The sequence below is a fragment of the Rhinopithecus bieti genome, unplaced genomic scaffold (assembly GCF_001698545.2).
Source record: "Rhinopithecus bieti isolate Rb0 unplaced genomic scaffold, ASM169854v2 scaffold_7509, whole genome shotgun sequence".
Taxonomy (NCBI): domain Eukaryota; kingdom Metazoa; phylum Chordata; class Mammalia; order Primates; family Cercopithecidae; genus Rhinopithecus; species Rhinopithecus bieti.
This window is the reverse complement of record NW_016805750.1, coordinates 1,037,812-1,055,788: the sequence shown is the minus strand read 5'-3', so window position 1 is coordinate 1,055,788 and position 17,977 is coordinate 1,037,812. Positions and strand designations below refer to the sequence as shown.

The following is a 17,977-nucleotide window of genomic DNA, read 5'->3' as shown; positions in this document are numbered from 1 at the left end:
TGAGCAGAGAAGATACGGGAAAACTGAGAACTCCCCTGGAGTTTCTCTAATATTCAGATGTAGACTTCATGGGGCGGGATGGGCAGGAGTCCATCTTTAGGTTCTTTAAAGGTGCTGATTACAGCCAGGTGTGGTGGTACACACCTATAGTCCCAGCTATTTGGGAGGCAGAGACAGGAGGAGTGCTTGATCCCAGGAGTTCAAGGCTGCAGTGACCTATGATTGCACCATTGCACTCTGGCCTGGGAGACAGACCAAGACCCGGTCTCAAAAAAAATAAATAATAAATAGGCTAGGCTCAGTGGCTCATGTCTGTAATCCCAACACTTTGGGAGGCCGAGGCGGGTGGATCACGTGAGGTCAGGAGTTCAAGACCAACTTGGCCAACACTGCGAAAGCCCGTCTTTACTAAAAATACAAAAATTAGCCGGGCAGGATGGCTCACACCTGCAGTCCCACCTATTTGGAAGGCTGAGGCATGAGAATCACTTGAACGTGGGAGGCGGAAGTTGCAGTGAGCCAAGATCATGCCACTGCAGTTCAGCCTGGGCGACAGAGTGAGACTCAGTCTCTGAATAAATAGATAAATAAATGTGCTGATTTGGCTACAGCAGACACCATTAGCTTCCCACAGTAGTAAACAAGGCCAACTGTAAGTGAACAGGCAAAGAAACAAACACTGTTGATTCAGATGGTGATGAAGTTAATAAATAAAAAAAATAAAAATCGATGGAGTGACTGGGAGTGACAAGAGGTGTGAAGGGCGGAAAGATCAGGGGTAAAGTGGGTACTAATAGTAAGCTCAGTTGAATTGTGCATGCTGGGAAGACAGGAGGCACCCAGGAGTGCTGGGGTACCAGGAGCAAGTATGGGAGAATGGAAGAGTTAGAGATGGGGAAGGTGGAGGAGCTGGCCTAGAATTCCAAGTCACTTCCCTCTCTGAATCACAGGCACTCATACTTAGTGCTATTCCTCCCTATCCTGTCTTCCTTGTGTAGTTGAAATGGATGCAGGTGAGATTTGCTTTTTACTACTTCCCAAATGGAGGTAGATTGATGGATTGACATTTTAATTGTAAAAATAATAATATAAACTCAGTGTAAAAAAGATAACATAGGAAAACAAAGGGCAAAGTCAAAAATAGATGTTAATAAAACCACTATCCAAAGATAATGATTGTTAATATTTGATGCACATTTGCTAGACTTTTTTGTTTGCAAACACCGACAGTTACTGACCTGCATACATGCATCCATTTAACAAAAACTTAATCATATACATCCTGATGTATAAGCTGCTTTTTTCACTTACTGCATTGAGTACCATTTACTATGTCATTAAACACAGATCTATGATATAATTTTAAAAGAGGGCAAAGTGATTTTATGGATGCATCCCTGTCTAACTCATCCTGCATAGTGGACAGGAAATCTGCAGATCATTTTTCATGATTATAAACAATCCTGCTATGAACGTCTTTGCACATTCATCTTCATGTACTTGTCTGATGCTTATTTTGAACACATTCCTACAACCAGGGTGGTTGGGTAAAAGGCTCTGGGTTGTGAGTGCAAACTGCATAATCCCACACATAGAGGACATGGGGTTCCTCGGGCAGGCCTCATGGGGGAGTAGGAGAGCTGCCCTCACTCCCCGGGTGAGCAGGGCTCCAGGGCCAGATGTGCTGTCTCCAGGATCCCTCTACCTTGTCCGAAGTCCAGGGCTCCCGTGACCTCTGCCTTCCAGTGGCACCTGCAAATTAGACCCCATTCTCTTAGGGTCTGAGTTGCCTTTGCACAAAAGTGCTGAGAAGGGACTGTTGGTGTCTGGCAAGGTATTTTCCTCTCCATGTAGCAAATCTACAAGAAAAGGGGGTTGGGCTACAGTGCACCAACTGGGATCTGAGCTGAGAGGGAACCTAAGACTTGACCTCTAGAACCTCTGGATATTCACATTCCATTCCCTAGATAGCAGAGATCTACCTAGAGCCCCTGTCTCTTGCAGGGCAAGCCAGGGGAATGAATGCCTCTCTCAGCAGGAGCCAAGAGAGGAGAGAAGCTTCCCTCCACGGATGCACTGCCCAGCACTCGGGTCCTAGGATGTTGCCCCACCTGGATCAGCAGCACCGTCCCCCAGTGCCTGCCTTCTCCGCTCATACCTCCAGGTGATCTCTTGTGTTCCTCACCCTTCCCATCCCTCCTGACCCCAGGCACCTCCACGATCCCTTCTGCCCAGGCTTTTGGTTCCATCTCCCATCAGGGTCTCACTGACTGCACTCCATTCTCTCTCCAGAGCACAAGAGGCCTCATATGCATTTGCTGACCCCTTCAGCCAGCACAAATTTGCTGTCTCTCTCTGCGTGCCTAAAGTTCCATTAGAGGTGGAATAGAAGGAACCCAGTCACTCTTACACAGCTGAGGATGCAGCAATACTTCTTTGTGGAGTGCAAGACTCTATCCCTGCCTTAAGGAGTTTATTTGTTGGAGACAAGGCAGAGAAGGTAGGGCGGTTTATTCCAGCCTAAGAGAGGGCATCCACAGCACATCCCACAGCCGTCCACAGGAAGAGGATTAGAAATAGAACAGTAGCTGTAAAATACTCATCCACACACTGAACACTGCCAGAGGCCATGCCAACATAACCGAGTTCAAGCCGGTACCATGCACTGCATGACAGCCAGTACGTCAAGAGACAAGGAGTTGGGTCAAGGGAGGGGGCTTTGTTTTGGAAAGCCAGCAACTGAGAAGGTGGTGGGCCAGTGTCCTAAAGAACTGTCTGAAGTTACTATGAATTTCAGCCTCCTTTTACGTGGGAGGAGGGGAGGGGGTTGAGGTTAGGATGTGACTGATGACAACAGACATCTGGGCAGCAGCGAGGGTCTGATGGGCCTGGAGACGTGTTTGTCCTTGGTCGAGTCCTAGTGCTCATGTGCATCTTTAACACACAGTGTTGCTCATGGGATGCCCTCCTTATCTCCTTGGGGGTGAGCGTTCAGAAGGAACTGTAGTCCTCCTTGCTTTAAACTAGAAACAAAAGTCCTCCCACAGTTAGCTTGGTTTATGTGCAGAGATCAGCAAGAGCAGTTAACCTAGAAGATGTCACCACAGGGGGTGGGTTAGGAGCAAAACACTTGTCACATTAGACCTTCTTTTCACTGTTCCACCAAGGGCACATTCTTGCCATCCCCTTTATACACACTCCTGTAACCCCCATCTTGCCAGGAGGTTAGACGTGTCTCTAGGTCTGCCCAAGTCCACCAGGGCTTCCTGGAGGATGTGGAGTTTGCGCTGGACCTTGAACCAGAGATGAATGAGGCAGAGGATGGAGGGGGCTCCAGGTTAGGCCCAGCACAGGGCCAGGTGGAAAGGAGAGTAGCTTTGGCCTCTGCACTGAAACACCAGGTCCATGATCCAGTCTTGTCTCTTCCGCCATCCTCATCCCTTCCAGCTCTGGCATTCATGGAACAAATCATCAGTTATTTGGATTCAAATCTGACAAATTAAATTGCAAAGAATTAAATAAGTTGTAGATCAATACTATCTGAATGATCAATTAATCATTCTCTGTAATTAAAACTACCATTTCCTAACACCTTTCAGTTATATTTTATTGCACCATTTCTAATTCAGAGCTTTCGGCAGTTGTATTGATTGCAGGTATACTTACCTGGTAATCAAATAATTTATTAATCAGCAAACTTCATTATGGAATATCCGGTTTAATTACAGTCACATTGACTCAGAAGGCTGGTTTAGTTCAGCTTGTGTTTTATTTTTATTTTATTTTACTTTTTTGAGACAGAGTTTTGCTCTCGCTGCCCAGGCTGGAGTGCAATGGCGCGATCTTGGCTCATTGAAACCTCCACCTCCTGGGTTCAAGTGATTCTCCTGCCTCAGCCTCCCAAGTAGCTGGGATTACAGGCGCCTGCCACCATGCCCAGCTAATTGTTTGTATTTTTAGTAGAGACAAGGTTTCACCATGTTGGTCAGGCTAGTCTTGAGATCCTGACCTCAGGTGATCCACCAGCCGTGGTCTCCCAAAGTGCTGGAATTACAGGCATGTGATATCCTGCCCAGCCCAACTTGAGTTTTATTTTAAAGATGCTGGAGGTTTGCCATTACCTGGTTGTATACATCACACAAAGTTCCTTCTTTTGTGAAAAATAATTGTAAAAAAATAGGTGTGTGTACTTAAAAGCAGGTAAATGGATAAACTCAAGTGGTTCCTCAGAATTATGTTTTAACTATAATCTTTTTCATGGAGGTTTTGCAACTTAATTTATTCCCAGCATGCTTAGAAAAGTGCTCTCAAGATGCAGGGATGAAAAGGCCTTTGGGTAAATGGGTGCTGCCTTCATTAGTACCTTGAAACACAAATTAAATCCCAAGCACATCACAATTTGCTTTCCTGCATCTACCAATTTTGAAACAGCACAAATAAAATGTCTTATTTTCTTTGTGAATTTATTATTTCAACTGTTCATGCTGGACACCTGGTGGTTTGATTTAACTTCCCTTAATGTTTTGGGGCATCATTAGGAGAGGGAAATGAGGACCTGTAATTGCGTGTGCAGACCCTGCAGGGACTCTGGGTGGGCTGGAGCCTCCTTCCTGCTCCCCTTGCTCACATTCAAGGTCCCCAGGGCTGTCTGGGGTTGTCTTGGAGACTCAGGGAGCCAGTTCCTCCCCAGGGAGAAGAGGGCTCTGGCGGGCTTCCCTCTACAAAGACACAACGTGGGCATCAGTCTCTGGATCTCGGCTTCTCCTGAGTGATGGGCAAAACTTCCACAGAGGTGTTGAGCTGGGTCGCAGCTGAGTGGATCCAGCACTTCAGGCTTGAGAACAAGACGACTGAAGGTAGGGAGCCATGGGACCACTGAGAAGGACAGAGGCCGAGGTCCGGGGAGGAGACGCTGGGGAGCTGTGGGACCACTGAGAAGGACAGAGGCGGAGGTGGGAGGGGAGCAGAAACTGACATTACCACCTTCTCTGTCCTCTACAAACTGTCCAAGGACTTTCAGAGCCATATCCCTTCAACTTATCCCCTACCCCCCAAAATCTTCCTTCCCTCCAAAAAATGTTCAATTCTCCATCAAAACAATTCATCCTAGACCTGTCTCTCTCAGAGTACTCCTCACTCTTCAGGGAGAGCCGGGGGAAGTCCCTAACAGCACACAGAAAGGATGGCAATTTGGAACACGGAGTGGATTACATGCCAAGGGCTTCTGTGCAGTCACACGCTTACACACCTTCTACCCGTATCCTCACAGAGTCCTCCGGGAGTTCCAGTCAGCAGGTGAGCAGCTGGACGGCATCATCCTTGCTCCACCTCCCCCTTGTTGGCTCTCATTGTCCTTATTCTTGCAGAAAGTCCAAATTCTTAGCACAGTGTGCAAAGCATGAGCCCTCCAAGTCAGGGCCTGAATTAGGTTATCTCTGAGTTCCCTCTGAGCCATAGCACCCTGTCCCACGAGCCCAGAACTCCCTGCCCCTCGTCCTTTCTTTCCTCCATAGAACGTACCACCATCTTGTATATTACACATTTGGTGGTTGTCTAGTTTCTGCAAGTAAAATATAAGGTTCTGGGGGCCACACACATTTGACTGCTGTGTTCGCAGCTTTCTCTCTCATCAGTAGTGGACACACAGCATTGCATATAGTCACTGTACACAAATCTTCTGAATGGATGAATGATCCATCTCCAAGGGCCCTTAATTACAATCACAACCAACTAACTTAGCAATCTGAAAGCCTTCTTTCATCTTTACAACCAACCTTTGAGATAGGTATTCTGATCTCCATCCTCAGATGAGGACACCAGGGCTCAGAGGGCATCAGTCACTTGCCCAAGTGACTCCAGCAATTGGAGGACTTGGGATCACACTTAGGCCGCCTGACTCAAGAGCCCAGGCTCTTGCAAAGTATTTGAAACAAATGAGTTCAATTAATTCCACAAATTTTCAGGGGGCACATAATACAATCCAGGTGTAAAAAACATTGGGGGACTTTTGGTGCTACTGCAGCAGCCTGCTTGGCAAGAGATGGATGTGTGGCTGATAGGGAAACTGATAGGGTTTTCAACAAAGCCTGAAATTAATCATACTTAATGAATGTAACTAATGTGATGAAAGAATGAGCGATTAAAATATTAGCACATCTGAACTTCTCCTCCCTGGCTAATTTCTTCTCCTCCCTAGGGTTACCATCTTTCGAAGAAGTAGGGGCACAGAATTACGGAAACGGGTTTTATGGAACACAAATGCCTTTTAAATGACTTAGATTAAGGACAGTCTGTGCAGTTCTCAAGCGGCTGTCCATCTTCACATCTCGCTGCTCAAGCGAGGGACGTGGGCTGAGGGGAGAGGCTGAAACTGTCACGATGGCTGCAACTGGAAATGGGAAGCCAGGCATTTCCCGGGGTAATTGTGTGGAAACAGGAGACAGGCGTGGGATCCCTTCAGCAGGGAGGTGGCTGCCTTTCTGTGTGGGCAAGTGGCTGGGAGGCATGTTCCCTGGGGACGAGGCAAAGGCATCTTGCTGGCTTTGCACATTATGCAGGATCACAAGCAGAATTATCCAGTGACAAATTTGTTTTGAGGATGACAAATGCAGAATCCTAGCACATTCGCCTTAGAGCTCCCCTCCCTATCCGCACCCCCTACACACATTGCCCAGATGAACACATCAAGACTAGGGAAGAGGGCTGGGCACGGTGGTTCGCACCTGTAATCCCAGCACTGTGGGAAGCTGTAGTGGGCGGATCATGTGAGGTCAAGAGTTTGAGACCAGCCGGGCCAACATGGCAAAACCCCATCTCTACTAAAAATACAAAAATTAGCTGGGCGTGGTGGAACGTGCCTGTGATCCCAGCTACTTGGGAGGCTGAGGCAAAATTACTTGAACCCAGGAGGCAGAGGTTGCAGTGAGCGGAGATCACACCACTGCACTCCAGCCTGGGCAACAGAGCAAAACTTTGTCTCAAAAAAAAAAAAAAAAAAAGACTGTAGGGAACAGGAAGTATCTAGACTACTACAATTCACACTAGGAGATTCCCCTGAGTATCGGTATTCTGCTCTGTTACTCTCCGGAATCAATTGATCATGCTTGTGCAAGGAATCATATAAACCTGAGGTCCCAAACTCGAGGCCTCAGCAGATGGGCAGGTAACGGAACTGAATGGACGCAGTGGGAAAGGACCTAGACCACCAAGCAGGTACCTACCCTGGCTGACAGCACTCCACCGTCTTTCTCTATGTTGAGGACACGGGCCTCGAGTGGCTTAAAATAATGCAATTTTATTATTTTACAATTCTGGAGGTCTGAAGCCTAACATGGGTCTGTAGGGCTGCACGTCTTCTAGAGACTCGAAGGGAGACTGTTTCCTTTCCATTTCCAGCTCCACCTCTGCCTGCAGGCCCCTCCTCTGGCTCCACCCTCAAAGCCAGCAGTGTGGCATTTCTATCCTCTCGCCTCTTGCTTCCCTCCTCTAAGACCCTATGAACACGCTGCACCCACCCGGACAGTGCAGGAAGACTCTCGGATATGGTTTGGCTCTGTGTCCCCACCCAGATCTCACCTTGAATTGTTACAGTCCCCTTGAATTGTAACCAAGGCGGGACCAGGTGGAGGTGATGGATCATGGGGGTGGTTTCCCCCATGTTGTTCTCATGATAGTGAGTTATCATGAGATCTGATAGTTTTATAAGGGGTTTCCCCCTTCGCTGGGCTCTTATTCTCTCTCCTGCCGCGCTGTGAAGAGGTCCCTCGGGCCATGATTGGAAATTTCCTGAGGGCACCCCCAACCTGCAGTGCTGAGCTGTGAGTCAATTAAACCTCTTTTCTTTGTAAATTACCCAGTCTCAGGTATTTCTTCATAGCTGCATGACAAGGACTAATACACTCTCCCTATTTCAATCTCCAATCACAGTTACAACATTCCTTTGCCATGTAAAGTAACATATTCCCAGGTTCCAGGGATTAGGCTGCAGACATTTTTGTGGGGAGGCATTATTCCATCTACCACAGTTTGTATGTGGGAATACTCACAATTTGTAAACGCTAGCAAATAATTCTGAGGTTCATAGCACTGTGTATGCCAGATCACCAGGTGTCTCTGGGCAGAAATGAGTGGGGAGAGAGTGGATCTCCAGTCCATGACTTCTGACCTCTGATTTAAACAGTATTTGTTAAAAGGAAGGCTTGGCGTCATGCTTCCTTCTGCCTTGTTCATACATACGCATTGCTTGTCAGACTTCCAGGGAACTGAGAAGCTTACCAAGCATTTATGTTCCTAGGCCTGTGGCTATTTTTTCCCCTCAGTTTACAAAACTAACAATGTTTATTAAGCTCTCGTTGTATGCCAGTGTGCTAAATATTTCACATGAATTCTTTCTTTTAATTTGCACAGCAATCTCATTTTTATCCCTGTTTTTTACAAATAAGACATCTGACACTCAGTAACGTTGCTTGACTTCACACAGGTAGTAAGGGGCAGAGCTGGCATGAAAGTCAGGCTGTCTGGCTCCAGAGTTAGCTGATACATGAAAGCTAAAACCCTCTTCAGTTAAATAACAACCACTGAGGGGTAGCAGTGGTGTGCACCTGTAGTCCCAGCTACTCTGGAGGCTAAGGGAGGAGGGTTGCTTGAGGCCAGGAGTTTGAGACCAGCCTGGGCAACATAGTAAGACCCTCATCTACCAAGTGGAACCCAGGTTGGCCTACAGAAGTCCAAGTTCCAGTATGCCTGCCACTCCTGGACATTGGCCTCCTTCTTCCACGAGAGGACAGACGTTCCGCTATACAGTTACCCTTCTCTCTGCTGCAACACTGGACTAGAACCACTACCAGATGGGTTCTTATCAATGTGTCTTTGGGCAGGTCATTTGTCTTCTCTGAGTCTTAGTTTCTTCATCTAGAAAACAGGAAGTTATTATTATTATGGATATTTACATACTGTGTGCCAGGCACAGTCCTTGGCATTTTACATATATTAATTCATTTCATCCTTAAAATAACTCTCTAGGGTAGACCCTGTTATTATCTCTGTTTTACAAGAGAAAGACTGAGAGGTACACACAGAGATTAAATAACTTGCCCTAGGGCACAGCTACTGAGTGGTGAAACTAAAATTGAACGCAGGAAGCCTGGAGATAATTCCTATTCTGCTCACCCAACTGGGACATTGTGGACATTGTGAAGGTTTTGTGAAGACTCCTTCATTCATTCATTCACTCATTCATTCATTCATTTTTCATTTACTCTTACCAACTCAGAGGACAGTTGTGATATTATTTCATGTGAAGCACTCAAACCATGCATGGTGTGTGACAACTTCTCTGGAAATGTCTTTTATCCTAAGGTTGTTGCCAGGGGAGAGCACTGAGCCAGCTGCGTGATGAGCCTGGCCAGGGTGCCCCTGAGGAGGCAGCCCCCAGTCTTGAGAGTACAATATAGTCCCTTGGGCTATAAGGCTGGGAAAAGCCCAGGCCCTAAGAGGAGTCATAGGAAGGTCAAAGGGGAAAACTGTCAGTACACTTTGGACCTGGCGTGAGGAATAACGGTGAGTCAGCAAGGATCAAGGGAAGGCTTCTTAGAGGAGGTGGCATTTCAGATAAAAACACCACCAGCAAATCCTCACTTGGTGCTGCCTGTGTGCTGGGCCTGCTTGTAGGTGCTTTACACATTTCAGTACATTTACTCCTCCCAGTAACTTTACAACACAGATGGCATCATTACTGCCCCCATTTGGCAGGTGAGGAAACTGAGGCACAGAGAGGTGAAGGAACTTGTCCAGATCACAGAGCCCATGCACAGCACAGAGCCAATTCTGTGCACTGCTTATATTAACATTTACTTAATATTTAAACCATTTTTGACCTAAATAAATGAAAAACTTTATCTCAGTATAGCACAGAATAGAAAACCAGTATGGAAAGAAAATCAATACTATGAACCATACAATGAAATCACTCTAGACTCAGTTGTCTGATAAGAGCTTCTAATTCAAGATCTTTTCTGTTAAAAGTGGGAGATAAGTGTAGAGAGGAATTAAAGATAAATTAGGATCAAACTGAGGCCAAGTGCATTGGCTCATGCCTATAATCCCAGTACTTTGGGAGGCAGAGACAGGATTCCTTGAGGCCAGGAGTTTGAGACTGGACTAGGCAATACAGTGAGACCCCATCTGTATGTGTGTGTGTGTGTGTGTGTGTGTGTGTTTTAATTAAAGATGTATTAGTACCAAACTGAGACTTTCTCATTGGTGCAATCAGGATTGAAAGAGAAAAACAAAACAAAAACGTTCTCACGATGTGATGGAAAGTGAATGAGCCAACTCTGCATCCTCTAAAATTCTAAAATCTTACTTGGGGAAACAGTGGTGTCACTGAAGAGCCCAGACTCAGGAGACAGATTATTACCCTGCTTCACATTTTGCTGGCTATCCAGTTCCGGGAAAAGAATCTCTCTACACCGCGGTTTCTTCACGGGCAAAATGCTGATACTAATAGCTCTGACTTCATAGAGACCTTGATAACAAATGAAAGAAGGTAGGTATAATAAAACACAAAACCAAATACACAGCGAATGCTTAATAAACATAATCCATTAGCATTATCGAGTTTTGCACAGATGGCGCTGGCCTTTTTGTTGTTGTTGCTGGTAGACGAAGATAATAAAAATTATCATAGTAAAAACATAGCTATTACTATGTGCTGGACTTTGTCCTAGTTGAGATATATTACCATCCTAAGTTAAACTATAATCGTTTATTGTTATCTTTAGGTCTTCCTAAATTTTTACTCTAAAGGATCGTAAAGTCGGCCCATCGGACGTCACTGGGGTCCCTTGTTCAGCCCTCTCTTTCTTCTGGGCATCTCTCGGGACACAGACCAAGTGGCACCGGGACTGACAGGTGGGCCGCAAGCCCCGCCCCCAGCGAAGGCTTGTAGCCCGGTCCCCGGACGCAGCGCCTCTCCAGGTTTGCCCCGCCCCGCAGAACTTACTTTCCGGCGGCGCGCTGACGCCACGCGTCCCGCGCCTCTTCGCGCCTGCGCCGTGGTTGGAAGGTCGTCCCTGTGACCGGCTTGGCGGTTGGAGCAGCTGTCGCCATGTTGTCGGTCGCAGCCCGCTCGGGCCCGTTCGCGCCCGTCCTGTCGGCCACGTCCCGCGGGGTGGCGGGCGCGCTGCGGCCCTTGGTGCAGGCCGCGGTGCCCGCCACCCCGGAGCCCCCTGTGGTGGACCTGAAGCGGCCCTTCCTCAGCCGGGAGTCGCTGAGCGGCCAGGCCGTGCGCCGGCCTTTGGTCGCCTCCGTGGGCCTCAATGGTGAGCCGGGGCGAGGGCCGCGAGCGGGGCTGAGGGTCTCTCGGTGCCCGCTCCTCTGGCCCCCAGCAGGGAGCGGCCGCGGGTGCACGAGCGGAGCCTGAATCAGGTCGGGCTGGGCGGCCTCCGGGACGCTGGGCCTGACACCCGGGCCCGGGTTGTCTTTCGGGGGCCGGCCTGGACTAGCGTCCCCCGGCTCCGCCTAGTTCCTCCTCGGCCGAGTTCACGAGCTCTACAGTCACGCTGCTCCAGCCGCCTCTGAGGGGTTTTGTTGCTTGCAGGTCGTTTGACCTTGGGCAAGTTTCTAAACGTACTTCCTGTGGAATGGATTCATATCTTCACCAATTTTGTAGGGGTGTCGTGAGGCTTAGATGGAGGAATTCTACGTAAAGCCATTAGCACAGTTTGGGCACTTACATGCTTAAGAAGTGGAAACTTACTAATATTTGGGAAGTTGGTCTTCTCACCACTACCGACCCCTTCAGTGTCCTTCCCCTTCCCCCCCCCCCCCCCCCCCCCAAAAAAAAGACATACAAAAGGTCAGTTACAGTGTAGTGTCACAACATAATCAGTCCTCAAGAACGGGCAGAGATTGATGAATTTTACATTTCACAGATGAGAAAACAGATGAGGTAGACTGACTCACACCAGGATCCGTGGTGGGGACATGTGGTAGCAGGGATTTGACAAGACGGATTGTCGTAGACACTGAGCTCTTCGCAGGGGCTGTACCACACCCTCTGTCCTTAGATCCCGGTTTATCTTCTTTGCCTCGCCTTCCATCTTTACTTGGCCCGGTGTCGGAGATAGAGAAATGGCAGCTTGTGGGCAGTGTGCCTGCAGGCTTTGTAGTTTTCAGAAAAACTGGAAAGACTAAGGACATCTCTTAAAATGCTGGAAGCTGGCAATACTGGGATCTAATTTCTACTTGGGCAAAGTCCATAGCGTGCTGTGTAGTGGCCGTCCCCGCAGTTGGAACAAGTGGTCTTCTCCAGTTTGTCACAGTCTTTACTAGGTCTGCGTGTTTCATTGTGTTACCAACTTGGCTCCATTGATAGCTGTGTGTGACTCTTCCCCTATGCGCTAACCAAATTGCCCGACACTTTTCTTTTTACTCTGCCTTCACTCACCCTGGGCTCTGCACTTTCTCCATGGTCCTTCCACTAAGTTGCTACATGTCCACATGTTTTCCTTACCCATCTTTTCAATCTCATTTAAGGATCAGCTGAATAAAGTTTTTATTTGTTGAATTGTCTGTCTTTATAGCACATACACTTTACACTCTGTATTGTGTTTATTGGTAACTCCTCCAACCTTGGGCTTAAGGGCATAGAAAAGGTAATGTCTTCTTTATTTTTCTATCTTTCACAACGTCGGATTTTGTATACAGTTAGTGCAAAGTATTTGTGAATGAGTATTTAAGGGGCACCAGTGGGTTTTGAAGAAACTGTCCATGGCGGGTGTAGAGTACCCTAGCCCATCCTTGGGACCTGGAGGTGAGAAGGAAGGAAGGAGAAAATTTCAATAGCAACAGAAAAGCATCTTTGGAATTTGTCATATTGCTAGAGTTTCTTCAAAAGATTGGAGGCTCACCTGACTTAAAAAATTTTTTTTAGAAACAGGCAAATAATGTAGGACCATGCAGCAAAAACCTTTTCTGTAATCATTTCAGCCTGTAATTTTAAGTTCACGTTATAACCTGTCTAGGTGGTTTATGGAAAGATGGTTAATGGAAGGGGAGGGGTTGGATCTGGAGAAGATTGTTGAGTTGGAGAGGAAGGTTGTACTATTTTCATGCAGATTTCCAAGGCGCATTGGAGCTCACCTTAAAATAAAACTTGTTAAAATTCCTTAAATTTTATCCTTTAAGTGTTTGATTTTGCTTTAGGTTAGAATTAAATCTAGCATCTTACTAAAAGGCAGACCTAATGCAGCTCATGTAAATATTTGGAGAATGATTTTTGCAATAGGGCAATTTAATTTCTGAAAGGATTCTTGGTGGTGTAGTCTACTAAAGTGTAACCAGCTAGGTAGAGTGGGAGGAGACTTTTGCCACCAAATCTCTGAATGAGAAGTGCAAAGCCATTTTATTGAATTTTCTTATACATTTCCTTGAATAGTGTTAAGGATTGTGGATACTGTTTTTAATGTAGAGGTACGAACTTTTGATTCCTTTATCTTTTAGTAGGAAACACATCTTTTCTGTAATCCCAGGTAGTGCTAGGAGCAAGTAATTTATGCTTAATTCCAAATGTCAGTGTATATGGCAGGTTAGCATTTATTTGTTAGAGCAGTAGTATAGGATGCAATGTCACTTTGACTCCACAGATTCTGGGATGTGAATCTCAAGTTGCCATTATCTGTGTCCTGGTCTTCTTCAGGAAATGATTTAGTCAGTCAGAAAAGCATATGGAGTGATTTTGGTAGGTTTCACTATTGTTTGTGAATAGTTCTGGCTTCCGTAAAGTTATTGTCTTAAGAATCATGTGAAAAAGCAGTTCAAGTATTCCGTATTGTAATGCTTGACTACTCAAGGAAGTACAATATATTAGGAAGATATCCTAGTAGAGCAAGGTAGAATTGCAGTTTGTTACAATAAAAATGCATCTTAAAAGAAATCTTTATTTTGGAAACACGTTTTCTAAAAGAGGAAGTTTTAGTGTCCCCTTTTTTAAAAAGGAAACTTTGTGGCAAATTTCTTAAGATGAATGTACAATCTGCAAAGAGGTTTGCTTCCTGAAACATACTTAAAGGTGGTACTAGTTAAAAAAGTTTTTTGGTCAGATATTTAAAAATAGTATGGGAGAGAAGGATGTAACTGTGTTGTGTTTTTGTTTTTTAAACTACCAAAGAAACTACTTGCTCCCAAAGTACTACATAGTAATTATTTAACATTCATTTGGGCTCTCTTATGGCCTACACTAGAAGTGCCCCAGTTGAGAGAACTACAGCACTGAAAAGGAAAGATAATACCCCTGCTTTTACAGTAACTATTGCCCTTTAGTGAATAGGGGCAGATATAAAAATTTTGCCCTTTTTTCCCCTCGCTAAATCAAAATAATTAGTTCTTTTGCAGATTTCATTGTATTTTGAGAGCTCTGATAAGGATGTCTTTCTCTGCCTATTAGTGGTTTTAAGTTAAAGTAATACTATTTATACCCTAGAGTATAAAATAGAAACCTTAATTTTTCTGCAACTAGAGTTATACAGTTCACAGGATGTTTATTATTGTGTCATTATTGTTTTATGAATTGTTAACAGTTTTTTTCCGAGAACATAGATTGGACTATAAGGGGTGGACATTTGCCTTAATAAGGTGATCACACGTCAACTTACTGTGTGGACTAGATGAGTTTTAGGGCCTCCTTCTAATCCAGAGAGTATGGGAGGTATTTAGCATGATTTATATAGCATGTCTTGGCAGTTGACTTTTCGGAAACTTTGAAGTATTACTGTTTATTTTACTGTTTAACGTTTTTAGCGCGATGCACTGAGATGTTGTGAATCCTGAATCAGCAATGTTCAAGCAACCAGGAGTAGCTCAATTTACAAATAGTATCTTGTGATTTCATACCAGTCTGATAGGTAGTGGTTCACTTCATTTCATTTTTGAGATTTTATATGCTAGCACCGCCAGTTTGACTTGTTCTGAGACCCAGTGAGTGCCATGTTTCACATTTTTAGAATTTGATTTTTTACCTGTGGATCCATAAAAGACTGTTTCTTGATGTATACTCCCTTCAGGATACTCATCTAATTGTGTTTTTTAACCTTCTGCTTGCCTTGCAGTCCCTGCCTCTGTTTGTTATTCTCACACAGACGTCAAGGTGCCTGATTTCTATGACTACCGCCGCCCTGAAGTTTTAGATAGTACGAAGTCTTCCAGAGAGAGCAGCGAGGCTAGGAAAGGTTTCTCCTATATGGTAACTGCAGTAACTACTGTGGGTGTTGCATATGCTGCCAAGAATGCCGTCACCCAGTTCGTTTCCAGCATGAGTGCTTCTGCTGATGTGTTGGCCATGGCGAAAATCGAAATCAAGTTATCCGATATTCCAGAAGGCAAGAACATGGCTTTCAAATGGAGAGGCAAACCCCTGTTTGTGCGTCATAGAACCCAGAAGGAAATTGAGCAGGAAGCTGCAGTTGAATTGTCCCAGTTGAGGGACCCACAGCATGATCTAGATCGAGTAAAGAAACCTGAATGGGTTATCCTGATAGGTGTTTGCACTCATCTTGGTTGTGTACCCATTGCAAATGCAGGAGATTTTGGTGGTTATTACTGCCCTTGCCATGGGTCACATTATGATGCATCTGGCAGGATCAGATTGGGCCCTGCTCCTCTCAACCTTGAAGTCCCCACGTATGAGTTTACCAGTGACGATATGGTGGTTGTTGGTTAGAGACTTGGACTCAAGTCATAGGCTTCTTTCAGTCTTTATGTCACCTTAGAAGACTTATTTGAGAGCAAGCCTTCTGTACTTGAAGTTGATTTGAAATATGTAAGAATTGATGATGTATTTGCAAACATTAATGTGAAGTAAATTGAATTTAATGTTGAATACTTTCAAGCATTCACTTAATAAAGCCACTGTTAAGCATTGTTATGCTCAGTCATACACTTGAAAGGTACAATGTCTTTTAGCTAATTCTAATTAAAATTACAGACTGGTGTACAATATACTTGTGAAATCTGTAACTGACTTTATCTATTTGCCCAAATATTTGCTTCCTGCTTTGCGTCACGGACACAGATTCTGCAAAGCTCATTGTTGGGATGAAGTAAAATAAACGTGTCATCTCTAAGTCCTGGGAGGTATCTATGGCATTGACAGAAACAGTAGTATCTAGGTATTTCTTATTCACCGGACTTGGTAAGAGTACTCGCTATGCGTTTCCTCCCTACTGTGTAAGCTGTATGATAATGTCAGCTCTAATCTGTGGGGAAGAGTCCTGAATGAGGCATTAGTAGCTCTGAGGGTTTATCTTCAGGTCTGGTCTGCTGGTTTTTCTCCTTAAGTGACAAGCCAGGAAATTTTATTAGTCTCTTATGAGTGTAAATTAATACTTAAAAATCATTTAGTCTTAATAGGCAGTGATGGGATATTATCTGAGAGAAGCTTTCCAAAATCAGAGTGCACTGCCATTTCTTTCATTTCGTGTGTGGATCGTTATGTCCCCAAAGCTCCTGCATCCACTCTATCAGGAGGCAGAAAGGGAGCATCTGAGACCTAACATTGCCTGCATGCAGAAGTGGTCCTGCTGGGTTTGTTTCTGTAGTGATGACACAATGTTTTTTCCTGTTGGGTTTACAGTTACTCAGCACTTTTCACTGTAAGATGGTATGGAACCAGATGCAGAGCACATCAGAATTCACATCCTATTTTCTTCTGCCTCCAATTATGCAGGTGAAACAAGACTCAGGTCCACTTTCTCCTGGGATATGGGAGTGGGCTTTGTCCTTTGAGAATCACAGCCACTTTTTGATGCGTTTGTCTTTACTGTTTGGAGGTGGGCCAGTCATATGCTTTACTGAGTCCACCTGATGATCTCATGTACACTTTTTTAAAATTGCAAAAGTGGTTAGGTTAGGTCTGCCCACAGGGAACTGACCATCCAGGATTGCAGTCTTTGATGTTAATAGCTATGTGTTGACAGAAAAAAGAAAATGTCAAACTTTCTATGCTTATGAGTAGATACTAGTCTTTGCTTCATTTTTACCATTCTAGAAATGAAATTAGCCTGGGTGATAATCGGTGGGACACAGAAGTATTTTATATTCTGTGTCTCTAGGTAGTGGAGGCACTCTTTGGATTGGGGGTTGGAGGAGGGGTTGGTGGCAAGAGTTGGAATGTGAAACATTGAGTTGTGAGGGGAACACAGGTCCACACACTAAAAAACTTGTGCTGCTAAAAATGTCAACAGCATCCCTCCCTATAAATACTGATACCCCTTATCACCTCCCACCTCGAAGTGATACCTTGAAATTCTATATGGCAGTGGAGGACAGAAGTAGGAAGTTTGCAGGTCCCTAAGGTACTCAGTGCCAGAATTGCTGTATTTGGTGGCTGCTTGCTTCATCTATCATATTTAGAGTTGGATGGTGGGATGCTGTTAAATCCTAGTAGCCCATTTAGTTTTTAAAGAAGGCTTTGTTCCACAAGTGACAGGACAAGTCAAATCACTTCATGCTACTTTGCTGAATGGATACGGCAGCCCTGTGTTAACGTTTTTACCATTCTGTGAAAACAAAATCGTAGATATTAGGGAGAAATGACTTATAGAATAAACCTGACCAGTCAGCAGCCTGACATCAGATCATTTACATGTACTGCATTTTATTGGGGATGATTCTTGGGACAATCTTGAGAGCCAAGCTTTTTCATTACGCTTTAAAAGGTGTTATAAAAATGGCTTTTTTGAAAATGTTGCCTTATTTGTTAAAGATAACATCAAATTTTCTTTGGTCTTTTCTGAGTATACCCTTGTAAAATCTTTGACTCAATCTGAGTGTGTAGAGGGCATTTGTCCTGATTGGATCAAAATGTGCTTTAGTAACCTCATTTTTCTAAACTGTAGAAACATAGTATTTAAATATCAGAAGTAATTCTTCATTCTCACAGTATTAAATTTCATTTTCTGTATTTTCATGTCATTTGAAT

General features: G+C 44.8%; 1 protein-coding gene and 1 long non-coding RNA gene across 4 annotated transcripts; one reads left to right on the top strand and one right to left on the bottom strand.

Annotated features, from left to right (window-relative positions):
• Window positions 1–2,494: 2,494 nt before the first annotated feature.
• Window positions 2,495–11,088, bottom strand: LOC108530605 (uncharacterized). Of its 3 annotated transcripts, none has more exons than XR_001885897.1 (3): window positions 11,003–11,088; window positions 10,364–10,525; window positions 2,495–3,491 (listed from the first exon to the last, which is right to left on the bottom strand). It is a non-coding gene; the product is annotated as an uncharacterized LOC108530605 (long non-coding RNA). The 3 variants fall into 3 exon arrangements; XR_001885898.1 differs by lacking the exon at window positions 2,495–3,491 and adding an exon at window positions 7,699–8,910; XR_001885899.1 differs by lacking the exon at window positions 2,495–3,491 and adding an exon at window positions 7,699–8,910 and having other exon boundaries at window positions 10,418–10,525.
• Window positions 11,004–15,932, top strand: LOC108530604 (cytochrome b-c1 complex subunit Rieske, mitochondrial-like). The gene is made up of 2 exons (XM_017873584.1): window positions 11,004–11,321; window positions 15,108–15,932. Exons 1-2 carry the CDS (start codon window positions 11,108–11,110, stop codon window positions 15,716–15,718), a joined length of 825 nt encoding a protein of 274 aa, XP_017729073.1. The 5' UTR covers window positions 11,004–11,107; the 3' UTR covers window positions 15,719–15,932.
• The last annotated feature ends 2,045 nt before the right edge of the window (window positions 15,933–17,977 follow it).